General features: G+C 46.0%; 1 protein-coding gene across 1 annotated transcript; it reads right to left on the bottom strand.

The window, feature by feature from the left end:
* Positions 1-3,018: 3,018 nt before the first annotated feature.
* Positions 3,019-22,661, bottom strand: LOC129381313 (glycine receptor subunit alpha-2-like). The gene is made up of 4 exons (XM_055064047.1): positions 22,588-22,661; positions 18,296-18,487; positions 14,626-14,801; positions 3,019-3,290 (listed from the first exon to the last, which is right to left on the bottom strand). The coding sequence occupies exons 1-4, from the start codon at positions 22,649-22,651 to the stop codon at positions 3,102-3,104; spliced, it is 621 nt and encodes a 206-aa protein (XP_054920022.1). The 5' UTR covers positions 22,652-22,661; the 3' UTR covers positions 3,019-3,101.
* Positions 22,662-23,936: the final 1,275 nt, after the last annotated feature.

Below are 23,936 nucleotides of genomic sequence, written 5' to 3'. Positions count from 1 at the left end.
GGCCACAGTTGGGTTCCTGGCACTCCACAGCGAGAACACGATCAACTGATGTCCTCTTCTGTCGTCTCAGAATAGGACGCACATATGGCACCCACAGTTTTTTGCTGACTGGTGATCAACCACCAAGCTGTTGTAGATGTGGTGAGAGCACGTGCCTTCAGGGTTTTTGGCTGCAAGGGCTCCGTCAAGTTAGTTGTGCTTCTTACAAGTTCTTACCTCTGATATATTTAGTATATTTATTATCCTTTTAGAACGCATCGTACGTGTTCATAGCATACATCATTAGTCATTGCCATAATCTTTTTACATATACATATTACGCATTTTACAGCGAATTTTAAGGCCCTTTTATAGCCACATCATGTCTACCTCTTGCAATTTACAATTACATTACCAACTCATTAACACTAACCAGGCGCTCTTTAGCCATATCATCATGTGTCTACGTAAACGATGTGCAATTAGCTTGTAAATCTTCTAACCTCACAGTGTCGAGCGACAAGTACAGCATGACCTAAACAAAGTGTAACTTTTAGAAAAGTTGGTGCGTTCGTTCCTGAAGAAAGCAAGGTCCTATTCCGGATCCTTGTGTGGAAGTGTGTAAGTTCAACGAATAATTGTGAGAAACAGCACAAGTCTCTAGGCATCGTGCATGACGTAACTTCCTTCATGAGACACATCAAATACCTCAAGGCGAAAGCCTAAAAAACAATAAACTTGCGGAAAATGCTCTCTAACACAACAAGGGCAGTGACAGCAATTGCTGTTACTGCCCTTGTTGTGTCACCGGACAATTTTAGATTATTGAGCCGTAATTTATAGCTCTACCGCGTGGAGTGCACTACAGGTGCTGAATCTCGTCCACCACCTAGGTATCCGCCTGTGCACAGGCGCCTTCAGAACAAGCCCTATTCAGCTTGTACGTGGAATCGAATGAGTAGTCTTTTCACCTGCGAATATACACCAATTTCACATATTTCCTCAAAGTAAAGTGTAACCCTCGACATCCTTGCTATACATCTGTTAACGATATATGTGCTGCATTATTCCGCAATCGACCATCAATAAGGGAGCCTTTTCCAATGGGGGTCAGGAAACGTAGTGAAGAAATGGGTGTCTCAAGCCTCGAACATTGCCCAATCGCTGCAGTGAAGCTGCTACCACCATGACAATGGCAACTTGTAGACTGACACATCCTTTGTAGGAGTTACAATGGGTGCTGCTAAGTTAGACATTCACATGCATTTCCTGGAACTTCAGGTGAAGCACTCTTGTCCTGAATTTTATACTGCTACATCAAAGTCGGATCCTGGTGTCTTTTACATGCTTCAATCGGTCCATCTTTCTTGGAATCCGACGTTCTGCATCCGGAAACAAGCATATTTACGGGTGAGGCCTATGCTCTGTTGACGGCTGTACAACATATCTAGCAATTAAATCTACAGTAGGCAATTATATTCACTGATTCTTTAAGCGTCGTTGAAACTTTGTCTCCGCAAAAGAACAAAAAGAACAGATCTCTGTTCAATTTTGTGCATTATGCATGCATCTCATCAACACACCATAGTATGCTGGGCGTATGGGCATAGATAGATCGAGGGTAATATGCTTGCTGACCAAATACTCACAGCAATAACACAAAACCTGCAATTTTTCAAACTGAGGGAATATTGGTAACTTGTAGGGCACAATAAAATTTTTATTAAACTTTATGTTAGCAAGCAATAGTTAGCATTTTGATCCTGCACGGCAAGAACTCGACAAACCGATGTCCTATTCTGCCGACTCAGGATACTTCATGCATATGCTACTCAAAATTTTTGCTGACTGGTGGCGATCCTCTAACATGTAGCTGCACTTAGAGGCTGACGGTCCTCCATGTTTTCATACAATGTCAGGAAGGAGAACCTCAACGAAAATGGTACTTTCCTGTAGCCTATAGACATCCCATTCCTCTTCACCTAGCAAGGTTCCTTGGTACTGACCAGTTTCTTTACCATAAATGACTTTTAAGCTTTTTACTTGATAGCACATTGCCGGTCATCAGCCCAGGAGATCGCAGCACGACCTCTCGATAGAGGCTTATGCTGTGACAGTACTGCTTGGTATAGCACGTGCCTCTATGCCCTTGCGTTTAAGGGCAGCAGTTAGGCAGTAGTGCTGCTGGCGCTCAGCTCTTAATGCATCGCCATTCATAGCTCTCATTTCATACAGATAGTCCATCTTACATGTCATCGTTGTGGGTTTAATACAGATGTAACATATTTTACGCTATTTACGACAAATATATTTAGGCTCCTATGCAGCCATGTGATAATTATCATTTTAATTGATCATGCACGATGGACTACATCACCATATTTCTTGGCGCTCTTTGGCCATCATTGGTCATTGCGCCACAAAACTCCATACATCATCAGAATCATTTCACGATTTTAGCTTGCGATGCATTCAAAAGCATCGGCTAGCGGATGGCGACATGCTGTAATAAAAGCCCGAAGTGCCAGCTGGAATGAGTACGTTTGACTTACTCTTGCGTGGATTTTGTCAATAAATGAACTGTTAAGTAATTGAAAATTAAATTCTGGTGTTTTAGCTGCCATAAACACGATCTGAATATGAGTCACGCCGTAGTGGGGGACGCCGGATTAATTTTGACTACCTGGGGATCTCTTGGCCCCCATGGTTGTTTCCTTTGACTACCTGCTACCCCAATGATGGTACGCACGACGTCTGTGCATTTTGCGCCCATCGAAATGCGGCCCCTGTGGCCAGGACTTGATCCCGCTACCTGCAAAATTCGTTTTTTTGTACTGATGATTGCGTCCTTCAGAGCCCTGTCAATAACCTCACTGATATCTCAATATAATCATCTTATCAGTGGACATAGCACACGGTTATTCAGTGTGATGGTGCAGTCGGCGTTGTGAAATGAATCAACCTGGATAAATTAGAACTATCATGAACAATCTCTTAGCTCGCCAATACAAACGGCATTTTTATTATCCTTGTTATACATTCTTCTCCGAAAACGCGTTCCGTCGATAAAAGAAGCTAGCCCATAGTTAACTCATCGTTATATCGCTATTTTGTAGTGCCGATCAACCGTAGAGAACGGACCAGTAGATGATGTTGAAGAGAACAAATGCGGCGGGAAATGCGAATCTCGATATCTTGTCCGCTCTGGTGAACGATGTATTATCGTCCCCACTTTGTTTCTCTGTGTTGGCCGCGACACCGCCGGACGCAGCGAACCCTCGCAGAGCACGAACGGCCATGCCTCGTTTCCCCTGCATAAAAAAAAAGAACGCTGAAACTAAAGTTAAAGTTTTATGAAGAAAATGTGCTTTTCACCAAACCCTCGGCATAGTTCCTCAGTTCTCAAATTTGCTTGTTCAACTCGAGAAGGTCGATTTTCCCACGGGTGCCGAATCCAAGTTTTGCTGATCAAACACGCATGATGGAATGCATGTGAAGTGAAGCTTTCGTAAAGTGGTTCATTAATGCTATAAACCTGAGTGGAATGCATAGAATTGTCTTTATTGTCATTTCATTCAACATGTTATATCATGCACACTTCATGCACCACACATTTAAAAACTTTAATGTCGCGCCATATATTTGCTTATGCACTACATCGTTGACTAGCAATGTCTAAATGGAAACTGCACTTGATTCGAATACACGTTGTCAGACGCTAATTTAATGAGTGTCTTCGATTGGTCGTCCTCGACTGCCCTGGATTGCGTGGGGTGATCCTTTAAGCCAATAGCTTTAAGCCAATGCTACGCGCTGGCGTGTGCAACGTTTAGGATAGTCCTCAACAATTTGGATCCATAAACGGGAGAGATCCAGTGATGTACGTGGGAGAAAGCAAGATTTGATGTTTGTGGAAGAATGGTAACTCGCCGTGATGCCTTAGGGGCTATGCCGTTGCGCTGCTTAGCACAAGGTCGCGGTGTCAAATCCCGGCCGCGGCAGCCGCATTGCTATGGTAGGAAATGCAAAAATGCGCCTATTTCTTCATAAATATGGGCCTATCTATTTGGCCATCACGTTGCAACATATGTGTCATCAGGGGCCGTATTCTTGATACATCATATTGGGGAATATGATCACTTTCTTGCGCTTTTACGTGTCTAGTATCGGATGCATAGGCGTCGATGGATGACAACAAATCCCCTGCAGCACAGTTCTAATCACGCTGCGTTAGCATAGTGCAAGGAACGCCGTCGCCCGTAGACGTCGGCGCATCCGGGGCTACTACACGCAAAATTGCGTGTGAAAATGACGGTAACCCCGAAGTTAATCACCAAGTCTTTGCGCCCCACTGCAATCACTGATGGTCTAAGAGGTCGGCTATATTTGCCTGAGCCCGGCTACAACCTGATTCAGGCTGCCCGTTTAAGTTTACAAAGTGCGTTAAAGAACGTTGACGCGGGAACCTGAGCAGGGGAAGGTTGCACAGCGCAGTCCACTGTTAACCCTGTGAGTGTTGCCCAGGTGCAACAGCTGAAATATTCATTTTTCGTCAGCTACTGTGAATTCATGCATCTAAAGCCAGTTGATGATACACCTGAGTATTCTCAGCCTTTTAAAAAGAAACAGTCAGCGCACACCCTGCTATATTCTTTTTTGGAGAACAATTGGACGCTCAGATCTTTGGTCCAACTGTCCCTCTTGTGAACGTTAGGTAAGTAAATTGGTGCTGTCACAATAAGAAAAGGTGTTTCCTAAAGAAATTTTTAGTTCAGTCGGCCTCAGGCAACACTATCAGTGCTACGCGTAGCACTCATGCGCATTCATAGCGTTTTCTTTGCGCGTAATTAACCGGTAAAAGATGTTCGGCAGAGACACTTAAGACTGCTTTCATGTGGGAATACGATAGCATTGTAGTGGCTTTGAGGAAATGTTTTCGTTGGGGTATTCATCGGTATATCGTCGTGCACGTTGTAAACTTTCACGGCTTTCATTTTTGTGTTCCCTTGATTCGTTTTCTGCGGCGTGCTTTCGTAAGCGACCCGTTTCGCAGCTGCCGATGAGGTAGACGCTTCAGAGTGGATCCCAGTATACACAGCACCGATAAAATCCAAAGAGCGAGTGACGGCTGGTAGCAGCAACGTAGCGAGTGCAACGACGCGCACACTAGGCACAAATCATTTTATACACTGATAATTCTTCGTCGAGAGTGAATCACAGTATACATAGCACCGTGCGAGGCAGTGACGCGACGTGTGCAATGACGCACGCACTAGGTACAATTTTAGTCATCCCTAACCGTGGAGCCACCGAAAGAAGGCTGGGCTCCCCCTCTTCTCGAACACATAAGAAACCGACCATCTCACGTAGCCGACGGAATTCGCCGGTTACGAGTAGCGTGCGGATGGCGCGCTGATGAAGGTTCTATACTACACGTGCTACAACAGCCGGTAAACTTTTCCCGCGTTTAAACCGTCTGTGTAGATTGCCGACAGCTTTGGGGCAGCGCACAAATGCTGAAGATCGCATCACCGCTTACGTTCTACGAGGAGGCATGCAGGAACATAACACTACAGTTGTTTGCCCGGAAACGTACTCACTGAAACGCTGAATGCAGCTTAGCAAAAAACATACTCGCCAAAGAACATTTACAACACAAGGAGATGCTAACACTTCGCCTTCGTTCGCGTGGAACGCAGTGCTTGCACCAGCATTTTTTGCTTCTTGGAGAGGCCGGCTCTTCGCAATTCGCTCGTACATGTAGTATGTACAAGTATGTACGTACGTGTAGTATGTACAAGTATAAACCCCTTACAAGTGATCTTTCACGCGACAACGACAGCGCTACAAGCGAGGCGATAGCTGTCGCGTTCACTCGTCGTCTGCAAGCCGAACTCCACGCGAGCGACGGCTTTGAGCCACGACTTCCCGGTATGAGGGCAGCAATATACGCGCCGAAACTAGCGTGACGCATGCTTTATCAATTTAAGTTGATGTATTTTACTGAAGAAGGAGCATAAAATATTTCTGAAGGTCTTGCACTAGGTTCTTATTCTTGCACGTGTAAAATTCAATAGTTTGCTCGTTCCGTGCGACAAACAGTAGTATTTGAGTTATGTACATCCAGTTTTGGCTTCGCACAATTGGCTAGTCGCTCATAGCATTTCCGAGCGACGAGCGACGAGTTCTAGATTTCTAGAAACAAGCGATCGAGCGACAACACCGAGCGATTTGTTCAAGCGACGGCCCGTTTTGTCGCTCGAAGCCGTCGCCCGTCACCGTCGCGCGCAATATCGCTCTCGTAGAGTTTGGACTTAACGCTGAACTCCTCAGAGAAACGCAAGCTCTCAAAAATTTCCATGACCGTCTCAGCAAAACACCACAAAACTACTTTGCACCGTGCTTCGTGGGGAGCGGCAGCAGTCGGTCCGGACGAACACCATTGTTGACGTCAGGAGGCGCCCGACCAATCACAGGCGGAAACGAGGCGCGCGAGCTGGGCGTGTCTGCTGCTGCAATTTTTGTCGAAATAAAATATGTTTGCGTTTTCTTTCGCTCAATTTCGATGCGATATTCGAATTCAGAGGGTTGAAAACCACGGCGTACTGCTCTTCACTCATTTTTTCTGGAAAAGCTTTCAGCTTCCCTTTGAGTCCTTTCGGTATTCGGTTCTTACCATGCGCAGACACAGGGGGAGTGCCGGCTGACTTGATAATGCTTTTGTGTATGAGCAGCGTGTGGAAAACGCGTATGGTTGTCAGGAATGCCCGCGTAGATGAAAGCTCTGCGAGGGAACACCTAAGTGAAAGTCTTAGGCACAGCGCGTGATGCCATCAAGCACATGATTGAACCGCCAGAGTGGTTTCAGGAGCTTGACAGTTTCGTGTATGCGATATCCTCTTTGAGGGCCTTTTAAACATGTACAGTCTCTCCAAGTGATGTAATATTTTTTCTGCGCCAAGTGACCTGCTTTGTACGCGTTTACGTGGTGTTGTAATGAAGGTAATAAAGCACGAAAAAAAAAGCCACCGTGGCTTCGGGGAAGAGCGCTAGACTCGCACATCGGGGACCCCGGGTTAGATTCCCACCCAGCCCGAAATGTATCAAATTTTCTTTTTAATTGCAAATTGACTTTGTTTAGAGAAACCTGCCTGACAAATATGACGTCAATCCGAGCATTTTTGGCGTGTTTTTACTCGTCGAGCCGTCGGCCATTTGTGGTACCATCTTTCGGTCACACCGCCGCCGACAACGCTGGATTTTCGCGTAATGGGACATATAATGTTTTAGCATTAAAATAGTGCTGCTCTGGGGGCACTTGAGGGTATGTCGTTAATGTTACGCATTCAGGTGCTCTCCCCGATACGGGGACACTGTAAGGATACGAGTGTGTATAGATATATTCGGGTAGACCCCCGCAGGGGCGTCTGCGTCAGCAGGCGTTTGGTGTGTTGCGACACCACGGACCCGAGCACACGAGGGCTGGACCCTCCCGCGTGTAGCCGTGCGCGGCTTAGCCGTGTCTGGGGAAAAGGGGATCCTGGCGGTTGAGCCGATGCTGGGTGTCTGGACCATTAAGGCCCCCCGGCGGAGGCAACACACCTCTTCGGCCTCGGCTTCACATAGACGGCACCTCCAGGCTGACCCACCTGGGGGAAATCGGCAGTCGCCTTTTCCTGTCTCTCTCTTCGCACATCTTCGTCTTTCCCTCTCCCTTTTAGTCTTTCCTGTCTTCTTTTTCTTCTGATAACTTCCAACATTCCTGGCGGCGAGGGTTAACCTGGTGTGGTATGACCTACCTTGGTTATAACATATGTGGTTATAGCGACGACGTACAGTTGGCATGGCAGGGCTTGTTTCACCACATACCCAGCCTTGTCCCCTTGTTGGGCTCGGTGGTGGGTGACTGACATCGTCGCTGAATACTAAACATATTTCATGGGAACTTCCAACCCTTTTTCAACCGATCGTCCCTCTAAAAGGGGGCGCACCGATGCTACATTTCAGTTTTCTCTCAAACCCACTCAGACTTTCCCGAAATTTCACGTTCTACACAGTGAAAAACCTGACAAGAAGGCAAGAACGATTTCACCATTCATTGTGGCGAGTATCTCACAGAGACCATTGGAGGCGGCTATAAAATCACCAAGCTGGTCAGTGGCGACTTGTTACTCGAATTGAAAGACAAAGCACAACACGACAAGCTAACGAACCTTGTACAACTTGGAGACATCCCCGTCAGTGTAACAGCACACCGAACCATGAATACGGCCAAAGGCGTAATTTCTGACATTGACTTGATGGATTTGACCGAAGAAGAACTCCTGGAAGGATGGAAGGATGAAAATGTAATAAACGTACAAAGAATAAAGATCAGACGGGACAATAAGGAGCTGCCAACTAAACACCTCATAGTTACCTTTGGCTCTAGCACGTTACCAGAGACAATAGAAACTGGATACATCAAAATCAGAGTACGACCGTATATCCCCAACCCGCGACGCTGTTTTAAATGCCAGAGGTTTGGCCACGCTTCCCAGAGCTGCCGAGGGCGGCTAACATGTGCAAAATGCGGCATCAATGATCACTCCGCAGATGACTGTAAGGCTGAGCCCCATTGTAGCAATTGTAACGGTGGCCATCCTGCATATTCTCGATCATGCGCGGTCTGGAAAAAAGAAAAAGAAATAATTACGATAAAGGTAAAAGAAAACATAACTTTCAGAGAAGCACGACAACGCATTGCACCAACATTTGCACAGAGCACATCTTTCGCCGAAGTGGTACGTCGGGGGGCAGTACCACAACGGCACTTGGCAGACGCCAGCGCGACGCATAGCGAGCGTGTGGCAACGCCACCCGCCCCCACGGTGGGAGCAGCGAAGGCTGCCCTACCTCTCCCGAATTTGACCCCAGCGGAGGCCCCTGCTAGTGCTGGCACCAGTCAGCACAGCTCAGAGGTCAACACAAGCCCATCAACCACCAGTACGGTGGGCTCCAAGGCCTTGTCTTCCGAGACAAGGCCTCCACGGAAAACACACCGCTCGCAAGAGCACGTGTCCAGTGCCTCTCAAGAGGCCATGGACACAACACCCAGTCAGAAGGCGCAGCTGACGCCTAAGGAGCGGCGCGATTTTATCGACCGCTCCAGGAAAGACAAAATTCCAATTACAGGACCCCAAAAGGGCTCTGTAACCTAAACGATGTACATTCTCTTCGACACATAGCACAACATTTATTTTAATATGGATACACTAATTATTCAGTGGAATATCAGAGGCCTGCTTTGCAACCTCGATGATATCCAAGAAATCCTTAATGAACTAACTCCAAAAGTGCTGTCTGTCCAAGAGACTCACTTGAAATCTAAACATAAACACTTCCTTCGTCACTATATTATTTTTCGGAAGGATCGCGATGATGCTCTCGCATCATCAGGCGGTGTAGCCATCATAGCAGACAAATCTATAGCCTGTCAACACTTACAGCTACAAACGCCCCTTGAGGCAGTGGCCATTCGAGCTGTACTTTTAGGTAAACTGATAACCATCTGTTCCCTGTATATACCGCCGCATTTTCAGCTTCACAAACAAGAATTCCAAACAATAATAGATCAGCTGCCTGAGCCATATCTTGTGCTTGGAGATTTAAATGCGCACAGCAACCTATGGGGCGACTCGCGCTGTGACGCGAGAGGTCGCTTGATTGAACAGTTCCTTTTTTCTTCAGGTGCATGTCTTTTGAATGAGAAGGAGCCCACGTATTATAACATAGCAAACAAAACATACTCCTCAATAGATCTTAGCATTGCATCTCCTACCCTTCTACCCTACTTTAAATGGAAAGTTATTAAAAACCCATACGGGAGTGATCATTTCCCTGTAGTTCTAAGCACACCAATGGCTAATGAATGCCTTCCACAATTACCTCGCTGGAGAACTGACTCAGCTGACTGGGAAAAATTCAAAAAGCTTGCTTCTTTATCTTGGGACGACATGTGTGCTCTAAGCATAGAAGCTGCGGTTAAATATTTTACGGTTTTTCTCCTTGACGCCTCCTCCAAATGTATCCCTGTAACAAGTGGATTGTCCACAAAACGCCGTCTGCCGTGGTGGAACGATGACTGTCGAATAGCGCGTAAGAAACAGAACAAGGCATGGGCTTTACTTAGGGATTCTCCGACGGCAGAAAATCTTGTCAATTTCAAACAGGTCAAATCCCAGGGTCGGAGAACGCGGCGACAAGCTAGAAGAGAAAGTTGGAGAAAGTATATATCGGGCATTAACTCATACACTGATGAAACAAAGGTTTGGAATAGAGTGAAGAGAATAAACGGTCGACAGCCTTACTCGCTGCCTCTGGTAAATAATCAAGGCGACAGCATGGAAGATCAGGCGAACTTTCTTGGCGCACATTTCGAACAGATTTCCAACTCGTCGCACTACTCTGAAACATTCCAAAGATACAAAAGGCAAATAGAAAGACAACCATTAGAACGGAAAAGCACAAAATGCGAGGCATACAATAGACCTTTTTCCATGGCGGAACTTCAGGCAGCACTAAATAGCTGCAACAAATCTGCCCCAGGTTCTGACCGCATCCTATATGAAATGCTAAAACACCTGCCGTCTGAATCGCAAAAAACCCTTCTTTGTCTCTACAATTCTATATGGTCTTCCGGCCACATTCCCTCTGCTTGGAAAGAGGCCATCATAATTCCTATTTTGAAACAGGGTAAGGACCCTTCTGTGGCAAATAGTTATAGGCCTATAGCATTGACGAGCTGCTTATGCAAAGTTTTTGAAAAGATGGTAAACAGTCGCCTGGTCCACTATCTAGAAGTAAACAAGAAATTAGACCCATATCAATGTGGTTTCAGAGAAGGCAGATCGACGACAGATCAGCTTGTGCGCATGGAAATGTACATCAGGGATGCATTTGTCCACAAACAGCTTGTATTATCAGTATTTCTTGACTTGGAGAAGGCGTATGATACTACGTGGCGCTTCGGGATCCTTCGTGATCTTTCTGCAATGGGTATTCGCGGCAACTTGCTGAGAATAACTGAAAGCTATCTCTCTGACAGGACATTTCGTGTTAGAGTTGGCAACGTGCAATCACGACCATTCGTACAGGAGACAGGTGTACCGCAGGGTGGAGTACTGAGCTGTACGCTATTTATTGTTAAAATGAACTCCCTACACACCATATTACCTCGCACGCTCTTCTACTCAGTCTATGTGGACGATGTTCAGATAGGGTTCAGGTCGTGTAACCTTAGCATTTGCGAGAGACAGCTACAGCTTGGCTTGAATAGATTCTCAATGTGGGCGGATGAGAATGGTTTTAGATTGAACCCTCAAAAAAGCACTTGTGTCCTGTTCTCAAACAAGAGAGGTGTACTTCCAGAACCAGATATTAACCTTAAGGGAGAAAGACTAACTGTCAGCCTTGAATACAAATTCTTAGGTGTTATCCTCGACAGAAAACTCAACTTCATTCCACACCTAAAATATCTTAAAGAAAAGTGCCTGAAGACCATGAACCTCCTCAAGCTGCTCTCTCGAACAACTTGGGGCAGTGACAGGAACTGTCTGCTTAGCCTGTATAAGAGTCTCGTACAATCACGCCTCGACTACGGAGCCGTGGTGTACCACTCCGCAACAGAGACTGCGCTAAAGATTCTTGACCCAGTCCACAACCTCGGTATACGACTGGCAACAGGCGCCTTTAGAACGAGCCCTGTTGAAAGTCTTTATGTTGAGTCCAACGAATGGTCCTTACATCTACGCAGAACATTCCTAAGTTTATCATACTACACTAAGGTAAAATCAGACACCGAACATCCATGCCATTCCATCGTTAGCGACCTCTCCGCTGCCAGATTTTACCGTAACTGCCCACTTATCAGAACTCCTTTGAGCCTGCGCTTGGAAGCAATGGCAGAAAAAACAGACATACACTTCTCAGAAAATATTCTAATGCCTCCCACTCGCCTTCCACCGCCTTGGGAATGGCAGACCATGGAGTGCGATATCTCTTTTGTTGCAATAACGAAACATGCACCTGAGGCACACATACTATCACACTTCCTCGAACTCCAAGCGAAGCACTGCTGCGCCAAGTTTTACACAGATGCTTCCAAGTCATCTGCTGGTGTCGCATATGCAGCTCTTGGGCCCGTTTTTTCCACCTCCGGTACTCTAAATCCTAACACAAGCATTTTTACGGCTGAAGCGTACGCAATACTCTCAGCTGTAAAGCACATCAGACAAACAAATCTGAATAAGGCCATAATTTTCACAGATTCGTTAAGCGTAATAAGGGCCTTAATGAGTTTTCGAAAACATAAGAACCCTGTTTTTAATGAACTGTACACACAATTATGCCTAGCATTAATGAACAACCAAAACATCGTCCTATGTTGGGTACCTGGCCATAGGGGCATAAAAGGCAATGTAGCTGCTGACGAAAGTGCAACGTCAGTCGTCTTTAATGAAACGGATGTGGATAGACCCATAGCAGCAACAGAACTTAAGCCCTTCTTACGCCATAAACTGAGGAAGTACTGGCAAGATCAATGGGATAATGCAATATTGAATAAGCTACACGTTATCAAACCAAAATTAGGGAACTGGATAACTGAAAGAATAGCAAGACATAAGGAAGTACTTCTGTGTAGATTAAGAATAGGACATACGTACGCCACTCACTCCTACCTTTTGACGGGAAGCGAACCTCCGACATGTACCAAATGTGGCAACAGGCTTACAGTTATTCATGTTCTTATCCAATGCACTGAAATAGAGGCAGAAAGGAAAAAGTACTTCCCCTCCGCTTATCTGCAACACATACCATTACACCCAGCATTCTTTCTCAGCAATGAACCCCTTTTTACTTTTCAATCAGTATTAAACTTGTTAACTGAAACTGACACCTTAAGTGTAATTTGGCCAGGCTACTTGTAGCACGGCCTCCACCTGGAGGTCGTAGCTGCAATGAAACCATTTCCTAGAGCACGTGCCTCCCAGCCCTTGCTTTCAAGGCCTTGCTGAGGCACTAGTGCTACAGCGATCACATATTTTACTGATCATGCATATCTCGCGAAACATCTATTTTCATTGCAGACACCATCAGTCACTGTCATTTTTTTATACTTGTATTTTACGCGCTTCAGAGCGAATAAATTTTAGGCCCTTTTACAGCCACATTGCATCATATGTATATTTTCCATCTTTTAGCGAATATTTTAGGCCACTATGCAGCCGTGTATCATATGCTCCCCACAATCAACACTCACATAACATTGACTAGCACAGATCATCGACTTGGCGCTCTTTGGCCACATCTGGCCCTTGCGCCAATAAACTCTACTAATCAATCAATATTCGGGTAGACGTGCATCGTGGTACGCGAGTGTATTGTAATAGGCGTGTATCACGATTTTCTCAGCTTTTGCAGATATGCAAAGTCAACCAGTTTGTGTACATTACTTCGGGTCTTGGTTATAGAGTAAAAAGAAACAAAGTAGTGTTCGTAAATATTGTGAGTTTTTATATTTAGTTGAAGACAAAATGAAGAAGCAGATTACAAACGTTATGTTATAAACTTTTGTGACCTGTTTTTGTTATATTTTAGGCGAGGAAGAAAAGGGAGAGGATAAGATTTCTAAGAGATAAGGAAATTGAAGAGATGATTATTCTTCCAAATGGAAAGAATATTAGACGTCAATCTTTATAGCCGCGTGGAAGACGCAGAAAATGACAGGCATTGACCTGTTCTTTAGTTGTTCCATTAAACCAGAATATTCTTCATGTAGCCTTGTGAGAGCCTGCATCAGCTACAACGGTGTAAACCACTAGCCTGAATTCACCCATATGTAAGCTTCCTGCGCACCTGGACAGAAAATTGTCCACTGCGACAAACAGATGACCGATTTGTGTCTTCTGCCAAGCCGCCATTGCTCCAAGGCGTTCCAAAAGCAACACGACCACAAGTGCATAGTGTCGCTCCAGAACCACACCTTAATGTTCCCTTTTGAACGAGATCAATTTTTCTCGCACCAGATTTCTTATGGCCTATGGGCTCTAAAGCAATCGCAATTTCTTTATCCTAATTAGTAAACTTTTGGGCACGAAATGATAAAGGAGCGCATAAATGTATATAACACGTGGTAATTTTCGAATTTGTTAATTTTTCAATCACCTGGCTTTGTAGCAGGTGACGCGGTTAATGGCACAGGCTCATTTCTACTCGCCCGAGCAGTGCATTGGCATTGCTGGTACTATAGCGGCAAGTGCAGGCTGAAGCAGACAGAGAGGCGCCCATTAGAGTGTTTCCCTTAACAGCGCATGACACTGCACAATCTCAAGCACACTTGTAAAGAAGTGCAGGAACGGTGAGAACAGGACAGCGTAGACCGCATGTTCCAGACACGTTTCTGTCTAGCACAGCTTTCTTTTTTCAGGCAGCCTGGTCACCGCTATTCGTGCTTTTTTTGGGGAATGTGCCTTCCAGCGCCTTGTTTTATCCAAGACAGCGACCTACTCCAGGGCAGCCGCATCAGTCGCCAAGATTTAAAATGGTGAAGTATACGCTGCCTTCCACCCACTGAAATTCCCCTCAGGTCCCTACCGGCGCACTCACCGCCCAAGTCCAGGAGGCTCTGGTAAAGGGTGTGCAGCATGCCGGCCCAAGCGGCGTTCTCTTGGTCCACATGCCTTGCGCCGTCTGGGCGAGAGCGGCGAACACGAAGAGCACGCAGGCCACCATCCAGCGGTCGAGTGCCGTCACTGACGTGGACGGCGGCAGCAGCTGTCGTGCTGCGCGAGTGGGTGGCAGGCACAGACACCGTGGACGTGGTGACAGTACTATACGGTTGCATTGCGGACTGATTGGTACGCTATTTGACAACACTAGTGCAGCGCAAAGAACACGATGACATGATAAGAGCACGCAGACTCGGCGCCCCTTTCCGACAATAATCTGGTTGTTGGCCATATCTGTTGGCCATAGCTCTTTGGCCATATCTGGCCCTTGCGCCACTAAACCACACACATCATCATCATTGTTGTTGGAAGCGCCGTGTGTCCCTGTTCATGCGCTCTTCTCTCGTGTCCTGGTCTTATTTGCGCTACGCTATACTGTTCCGAGGCACCAGTACGTCTCGCTCTTCTGCAATTTCTTTCTCCAACAGTGACATATACATTTCGCGATAACGATGTGCATCTCGTAAACCGTGCAATTAGTGCTACATATAACGGCGCTGAAATCTAAACCTGTTGGGGCTTCCGTCAATATGAAGTGGTTACCATCTACTGAAGTACCATCATTGATTTCAATCAGTCTTTCTTCTAGTTCGCCTAAAGTGCCTGAGTAAGGCACTCGCTGCACTCTCGAGATGCACCGTATAAGCTCGGAAGTGCTGCATGTGTTCGAACTGGTGCAAGTCGGGTGCATTCAGTTCATGCGGCAAATTGCGCCTATTTGTTCCGTGACATTCACCTGCACCGCCATTTGCTGTTTTATCCGTCAGAAATTATCGCATCTGATTGGACGCCGTAAGCGTATAATAAAGATGCCTGTTTCACCATGAACTGCCCTGAAGACTTCTCGTGGCATTGTTTGCCACCTAAACGGCGTGGTGAGTGAGCAAACTAACCATCCCTTTATAACAAAAAAACAAACAAGAACGTTCCTATTTGACAAGATCCAGGCCATGCAGTGTACGCGAAAACAATCGATGTTTTTCTTTTTTCACTTGTATTTGGTCTCCGCAGTACTCATTGCTCATACATATGTCCTTTGTTTTCATTATGTTCTTTTCATTGTACCTCTGTCCTTTGTGTTCAGGTGCAGAGAAAAGTAATTGGAACCCGAGCGCTGTGGCCTAACTGCATCCCAGTGCCTCTTGCAACTTCGGGGAGAAAATAATGTAATGCACCTGCGTGCTCCACGGTGCGCAGGCAGTTGAGCTATGCTAGCCAGTGTCGCGGGTGCGTGTCTACCACGTGCGAATTTCGGAAACAGCGGCGCCATGAGTGTTGCGGGGTATGATTATTTAAGCCAACGTGGTTCGTAGTTAGTTCAGCGATAAACCCTACAATATGCATACCTCCATGCGCCAAGCTTGACCGCGTTTCCAGTAAAAAGAAGAGCGATGCGTGTTCGGAAAGGCTTCCTTTCTTTCGCTAATTTCAGCGTGTCGTAGCAGAAGAAAAGCTGAGTCACTTTAGCGTATGCCAAAGAGGATGAAGGCGAAAGCCAGCGCGCTTACGAGACATTCATTAAATTACTTGACATTCTGATTCAAATGTGTTCTTGCTTCCTATTACTGGTTTTTGCCCACCAAAGGTCGTGGTTTCGAGTACCCTAATTAACTATGTCCTAATTAACTATGTCTTAATTAACTTCGCCTCAGTTTACACAAACGGTCGTGGACTAGACTGCCACCAATGGTTGTGGGTTTTACCATGAATGGTGGCACCATCAATATTGGTGCCATTGAATTTTGGGCCCAGGAAGGGTCGTGGGTTCGAGTGCCTTAATTAACTTTGCCGTAATTAACACCAGAGATAGTGGGTTTGGTTCCCACCAATCGGCGTGGGTGGCATTATCAATTTTTGATGCCATTGAATTTTGTTTGCATAACGCCAAATGGTCGATTTTTCGATAACGGCCGAGAACGAATTTTTGACCCATGAGCCACTTAAGGCATTCGCCAAATGGGCATGCTTCTCCATTTGTTTAATTTTTGTGCCTGTAACTATTAAATATTTGACCTGGCGACGTTACTCCCAGCCATTTCACACTGTGATAGTAAACAAAGACCATGTTGACTTTAACATAACCTAAGATATAGTTCAAAACAAGATGTTTCCAAAGAAAATAAAAAAAAGCTGCTACACTGTTGCGGTCCACCTAGGCGGCAAAAGTGTCCGTGTGCTCTTTTATTTTTTAATGGAAGCTTGTATTGCCTCACTCGTGTCGGCGTCAGTGTTGGTGTTGCCATACAAAAACTACCCAAGCCGCGAGAAGAGAGAGAGAGAGAGAGATTTACAGAAGGGCAGAGAGGTCTGCCTGAGCTACACTTGCTCTGGCCTGCTACTCTACACTGGGGAAAAGGGACGGGGAGGAAAAGGGCTGATGAATAATGAGGATGGTATGAGGAAGAGATGCATATATACGCATTCACAGAGTCCTGGCATCTCTAAAGCCGTGCGTCCAGCCTAGTACCTTGGAGAAAGGCTATAGCGGCACACGTTGTCAGGGCTGCGCTGTCTGCATTTAGGCCAAGGACCTCAAAGAAACTCGTCTGGTGGCGGCCTCTTATCGACGTTTGCAATGGAAGGGACCAGTTGCTGTCGTTCTTGCGCATACGCGGTACACACGCAAAATATATGATCAAGTGTTTCTGGTACATCACAGTATTCGCAGCTTGGGCTAGTATCATTGCGAAAATAAACGTACGTACGGCGCGCGGCCGCGAACTTTTCGCAGTTGGACCTTACACGGAACCTCACGGCGACGATGACGGCGGCGGAAATTCGCCTGGAGTGTCTAGGTAATTGCTGTCGCAATAAAAACTAGCTTTAGGATCTGCAAGTTTCGTCGACCTATACATAACAATACTCACATCTGCAGCAACGCTTATAGCGCAGCTGAAGATCGCGCACGCTGGACACGACACAGGCGAGTGTTGCAAATGATATAAACACGTTACGCTAGTGGGCGTTCGGCCGCAGAAGCAGCGAACGAAGCTTCGATCCATGGGTAAACAAATAGATCAAGAGCTCTGTACTGGCAGTCGCAACCAACGTTTATCACAACTAGCCTGCGCGCATGCGTCAACCAGTTTCTCGCTTTCCTTCGATGCTGCTACCCGGCACTTGGTTGTAGTTCGGCCACAGCTCTCGTGTTCCAGATACTTTTGTCCGCAGCTGTCAGTAGCTCTCGTTCGTAATTATAGATTCGGAGTTGAAAGTTAACTGCCGTTTGTTTTTCTCTTTTTCTCTCGTGTATCAAGTTTAATTGTGACGTTTTGAGCTATGAGCAAAACGAGAACAAGATGAAAGCAGGAGCCAACGTTTCGACAAGTGGACTTGACATTCTGATTCGAAGAGTCCACTTGTCGAAACGTTGGCTCCTTCTTTCACCTTGTTCTCGTTTTGCTTATCGTCTTGAATTTCTATCTCCCGCCTTCCCCGTGTTTTCCCTGGACGTTTTGGGTTAGGCACTGAAATTATGAAAGCATTTGTTCTTTGTTAGCGCACCTACTTTGGCATAAGATACGCTGAAAGACGTAAAAGAAACGCACCTCCGGTGGATTGGTTGTACAGTGCTAGCAGAATCGTGACACAAAGGGCAACACGCTCGGTGGCCGCACCAAGCCAGAAGATGAGCCATGAGACAACCACCAGGAACGCGCTAGGAATGTAGGCTTCAATCAACTGCGGCGCCAGCAGGCGGGACAGCACCACGGAAAGTTTTGTCGCACCCCTGTATATACCTGTTATGCACATACTCCATTGTAATGACAGGAAGGTCTATTGGAGCAGTCGGTGGAAATAAGAAGCCCGCACAGTAAGCAGGGACAGCTGCTTTAACAAAAATTATAAGAAGGAAGGCCACTAAAGTAGAATTCTTTGCATTTTTAATATCTATCGAAACTACACTAATCGGATTCTGGGTCACCAGTTTGCTTTTTTTTATCTGACTATATGTGATGCCAGCAGAGCCTCCTTCTATTTTGCTTCTTTGAGACAGGTGAAAAAAAAAAGAAACCCGCATTTAAACATTAGACGGAAACAAACAACAACAAAAAGAATGACCCGGCATCACTGCACTGTTAAAACGCTCATTGGTGGTTTTTTCATGCGTAAGCATTCTTATCCGACTCATCCAGGAAATGTGTCCTGCGGTGTGTCGGTCGAACCGCAACGCGCAATACTATGCGCCTCATACATAAGAACAAAATTCGGAAGGAAAAACTCAGTGCCCTTGCACTCTGTGAAGAGGGATGTCCAGCGAAGCTGTGTATGTGGGCCCCTTAATGGGGAACTGCACCTCCGCCGTGGGTCGGCCCGGAATTGCAATATCTTCGGGATTTTTTTTTTCTACACGCCGACACGACAGTGGGGAAAGTAGCCCTTAGCAGCGTCGCTGTGAAAATTCGAAGAAAAACGTTGGCGCTGGTGTGTTCTGGATCTGCGACCCCACACTCAGAAGCCGAGTGTCTTACCAACTGGGCTAAACACGCACATTTGTTTTGTTTATTACATGGGAGCAGAATTTTCAGTCAACAAGAAACACAAAGCGCTACAGAAATTTAAGGTGATTGAAAACACATTCAAACGCCAGCCAAGCACGTGCAAGCGTCCCGTTTGCCCTACGTAGAACTGGCCACAGCTAAGGGGAATTTTATAAACCACACCCATACGACAGTCAGTCAAAACTGTTGTTCTTATTGTGCTTCACTGGACAAATATCTGTTCTTTTCTTGGCTTCAACCTGCTCCTTTTTCCTTGGTACGGCGGCGCATATCTTACCTAGCTCATTGGGAGCAGTGAAAATAACATTAACATCATATCTATTTGCAACTTTTTAAGCCTGTGCGACACTGAATGAATGTACGGCATAGCCACTACTCTTTTTTTGCTATTACTGGTTTCTGTAATCGCGTCCGTCCCCCTCGAAACCGACTTCTTTATGCGCTCAGCCACAGTGGCCACTGCTACACTAGGATAACCTGCTTCTAATAGGCGCCGGACCTGCGCGTTAAAAGTTGCGCTCATTTTGTGCATGCAGGATCTGGTGAGGGAAGACTTCAGGCACAACATGGCAATTCACTTTTTTACTACTTTAGAATGCTTGGATTGAAAGTTTAGCAACGGCTTCGAAGATCTTGGGGAGTACTGCCAACAAACGTGATATTGTTCGAAGACCAAGGAAATGTCAAGAAACTGAATTACGCGTCGCTGAGGAACTTCCTTGGTAAACTTTAATCCTCCTTCATAAAGTTTAAATTGCTCACTTACTGAGGTAGCAGCGGAATCGAATTCTTCCCTGTTGCAGAAAAACAGGTAATCATCAACGTAAGGAAATATCTTGATAACGCTATCACCTAAGGCTTTCTCTAAGCAGCTGTCAACCTTATTCAGGTCAATATTGCTAAGAATAGGGGCAACCTTTGAGCCAATACAAATGCCTGATTTCTGCAGAAAAACGCTATCTCTCCACCCAATCAGCGTCGACTTCAAGTACATTGAAAGAATTTCTAGAAAAGCTCCCGTGGAAACACCGCATCTGTCAATAAAAGCCGACGCCTGCACTTGTTCTTTAATGCACTCATTTACGGAATTTAGCAACCCGTCATGCGGCAAAGAATAATACAGATCTTCAATATCCATACTAAAAGCTGTACAATCACCAGGATTTTCCTATCTCATGTACTGAACTAGTGCCTGAGAATTACGCAAGCAAAAGGGGTCTGAAAAAACTAGTGAAGCTAAGCAGTTCTGTAGGTAACTAGCGACACAGACCTGCCACGTCCCTTTCTCTGATACTATAGCACGAAAAGAACTGTCTTGCTTATGTGTCTTCGCCGGGAAAAACAGTTGTAAGGTGAGGGATTTTGCTTTCTTGACATTAGAGACAACCCTATGAAGATTATGTCTTGACAGGAGGTCAACCGCAGGTTGCTGAACTGCCGACGGCTTGAGTTTTACTGGCTGTAAATTCTTTTCTATGGTTGAAGTCGCTTTTTCTGAAAACATGTCATCTGGCATAATTACGAAATAACCTTCATTGTCAGATATTACTGGTCTAAGTTTATGCTCCACAAGAGAAATAACAAACGGTAGGACAGGGTCCGACGTCTTAAAATGACAATTTGATTGTTTAATGCTAGCAATGCAATCTGAAATACAGCGCGAGCGTTCTTCTTCCGGGACGAACCTGGTTATGCAGCGCGGTATGCTTAAAACGTCAACGGGCTTTACGTTAGGCTTAAAACAGTGCTTAGGACCTAAAGCAAGGCTTTTTCTAGGGGTATCACTTACGATAGCGTCTCCAAGAACCAGTACGGTATTTGACGGTGATTTATTAGAAAGGTGTTCTGCAATAGGGAAGAATTCGATTCCGCTGCTACCTCAGTAAGTGAGCAATTTAAACTTTATGGAGGAGGATTAAAGTTCACGAAGGAATTTCCTCAGCGACGCGTAATTCAGTTTCTTGACATTTCCTTGGTCTTCGAACAAAATCACGTTTCTTGGCAGTACTCCCCAAGATCTTCGAAGCCGTTGCTAAACTTTTAATCCAAGCATTCCAAAGTAGTAAAAAACAGAATTGCCATGTCGTGCCTTAAGTCTTCCCTCACCAGATCCAGCATGCACAAAATGAGCGCAAGTTTTAACGCGCAGGTCCGGCGCCTATTGGAAGCAGGTTATCCTAGTGTAGCAGTGGCCACTGTGGCTGAGCGCATAAAGAAGTCGGTTTCGAGGGGGATGGACGTGATTACAGAAACCAATAATAGCAAAAAAAAAAGAGTAGGGGCTATGCCGTACATTCATTCCGTGTCGCACAGTCGTAAAAAAGTTGCAAGTAGATATGATGTTAATGTTGCTTTCACTGCTCCCAATAAGCTAGGTAAGATATGCGCTGCCGTACAGAGGAAAAAGGAGCAGGTAAAAGGCAAGAAAAGAACAGATATTTGTCCAGTGAAGCACAATAAGAACAACAGTTTTACTGACTGTCGTATGGATCTGGTTTATGAAATTCCCATTAGCTGTGGCCAGTTCTACGTAGGACAAACGGGACGGTGTTACAATCAGAGGCTAATGGAACATAAAAGGTCGTTAACCGGTGGATCACCTTCTAATCTTTCCCTACATTGTGAAGATTGTAATTGCACGCCAGAGTTAGATGAATGCGCGATATTGTACAGACATAAGACTGAAGATACGCGTCTTATGGTAGAGGCATGGCATATCTATAATGGTGGAAGTGCATGCGTGAGTCAGCCTTCAATTACTTTACATAAGGAAGAGATCAAGTGCCTTAACAGTTATCTCTCACGCAGACCGGCACATGTACCCGACTGACACGTGGTGATACCATTCCTGAGCTTGCGCAGATGAGTTTTGTCTTCTTTCTTTTTTCGCCTCAGTGCTCCCTTCAGTTGATAGTCGGCGTTCGTGTTGTCCACTTCTCTACTCTTGTCTTGTCTGCACGCCTGCGACAAATTGTGGTACTGCGACAAATTGTGCAGATGAATGATCGAGCTGTTCAAACTTGACGGTAGCGAATTGCACCACACATTACTTTTCGCTAGTACACATATGACAAGAACTAGCGCAAGTACTTCATATATCTTGCCATTACAGGCATAATTTTGCGTGAGTACGCAGCTCGGAGGTACATATGACATCAATAGGCTTCCTGAACCTGGGCACACACTAAGTTTAGCTTTCTTTCACAGATAACAAAAAAGACGCGTTTTCAACTATTTCAGCTGAAAACGTTTCCACCTTCGAAGCATTTTCTGCCGTCTCAACTGCAAGCAACTGGAAACCGTTATGATTCGACGAAGATCAAGCTCGGTGCGCTTACCAGTGTAATTCCTTTCGAAACGCAGCTCCACCTGGAAAGCCGGCAGATGCAGCTGTGGGTTCATCAACACCGGTGACTCAACGTCCCAAACGTAGTATACGTTGCGATGCGCGACTGAAAATGTAAGTTTGCATGATCTTAGAAAAATAATACGAACAAAATCATGATCCATTCTACTCTGTGAAGGTGGTTGACCATTGAAGCTGTTTAGCACACGACACGGAGGTGGCAAATGATTTTTAACTAAGGTACGAACTCATTTATGGTCATCATGGGTGGTCACCGTGATGAAAGGTACGTACACTCATTTAATGACTTGATCGGTGGTCATTATTTACCTCGCAACTGCAGTCACATTCTTTGATTATGTCAAATCGATGCACGTACGCCGCTGAGTGATCGGCTGGGTCGGATCGGTGTGGCATCGCAAAGGATATGTCTGCAACACGGAGCGCGTAAACCGCTCCTTTTTCGGTACCAACACATCAAAATTGGAATCACTGACGACAACAGGGATAGTGCCATCCACACTAATTCACGCAAAGTGAGTAGCCATGAACCTTACGCCCCGCAGGGGCGTCTGCATAAGCGGGCGTTTGGAGTGTTGGGACACCACGTACCCGAACGCACGAGGGTTGGCCCCTCCCGCGTGTAGCCGTGCGCGGCTTAGCAGTGTCTGGGGAAAGGGGGATCCTGGGGGTTGAGGCGATGCCGGGTGTTCGGACCTTTAAGGCCCCCCGGCGGAGGCAACACACCTCTTCGGCCTCTGCTTCACATAGATGGCACCTCCAGACTGACAGACCTGGTGGAAATCGCAAGTCGCCTTTTCCTGTCCTCCTCTCCCATCTTCGTCTTTCTCTCTCGCCGTTTTCATCGTTCATGTCTTCTTCTCTCTTCCATTTACTTTCTTTGTGCTTGGCGGCAAGGGTTAACCCTGTGTGGCTATCCAACCTTGGGTACACCATATTTGGTTATAGTGACGGCGTACGACTGGCGTCGTGCAGACTTGTATGCAAGCTCTGCCCCGTCCCCTCGTTGGGCTCCGTGGTGGGCGCTGGGCGCTGTTGCCGAATGTTTATATATTTTCATGGAAACTTCTTCCCCCCCCCTTCCGGATCGCCCTAGAAACGAGGGTGCAACGAAGATGTCTCCCAGTTTTTCAGACGCCAAACCCAGAACTTCCCCCGCCTCCTGGTTATTCACTCTGAAATGTCAGACAAACCAGTGCGAACTATTTCACGGTTCCTGTTTCAAACTCCTTGACTGATGTTCGTGGTCCAGGTTACAAGGCGTCGAGCATGGCAAGCGGTGACCCCCTCTTGGTGCTCCGCGATCAGGAATAATATGAG

This window comes from Dermacentor andersoni, chromosome 1 (assembly GCF_023375885.2).
Source record: "Dermacentor andersoni chromosome 1, qqDerAnde1_hic_scaffold, whole genome shotgun sequence".
In the NCBI taxonomy this organism is placed as follows: Eukaryota; Metazoa; Arthropoda; class Arachnida; order Ixodida; family Ixodidae; genus Dermacentor; species Dermacentor andersoni.
Note: the sequence above shows the minus strand (reverse complement) of the source record. Positions and strands in the feature narration are given on the sequence as shown.

What these genes read in the sequence shown, in the direction of transcription:
- LOC129381313 (XM_055064047.1), bottom strand. Translation starts at nt 22,651, where the DNA reads ATGAACCCACAGCTGCATCTGCCGGCTTTCCAGGTGGAGCTGCGTTTC. An exon ending in TTTCGAAAGGAATTACACTG is followed by an intron (nt 18,488 to 22,587) that starts GTAAGCGCACCG and finishes TGTGCATAACAG; the next exon opens with GTATATACAGGGGTGCGACA. An exon ending in GAGCCTCCTGGACTTGGGCG is followed by an intron (nt 3,291 to 14,625) that starts GTGAGTGCGCCG and finishes TTTTTTATGCAG; the next exon opens with GGGAAACGAGGCATGGCCGT.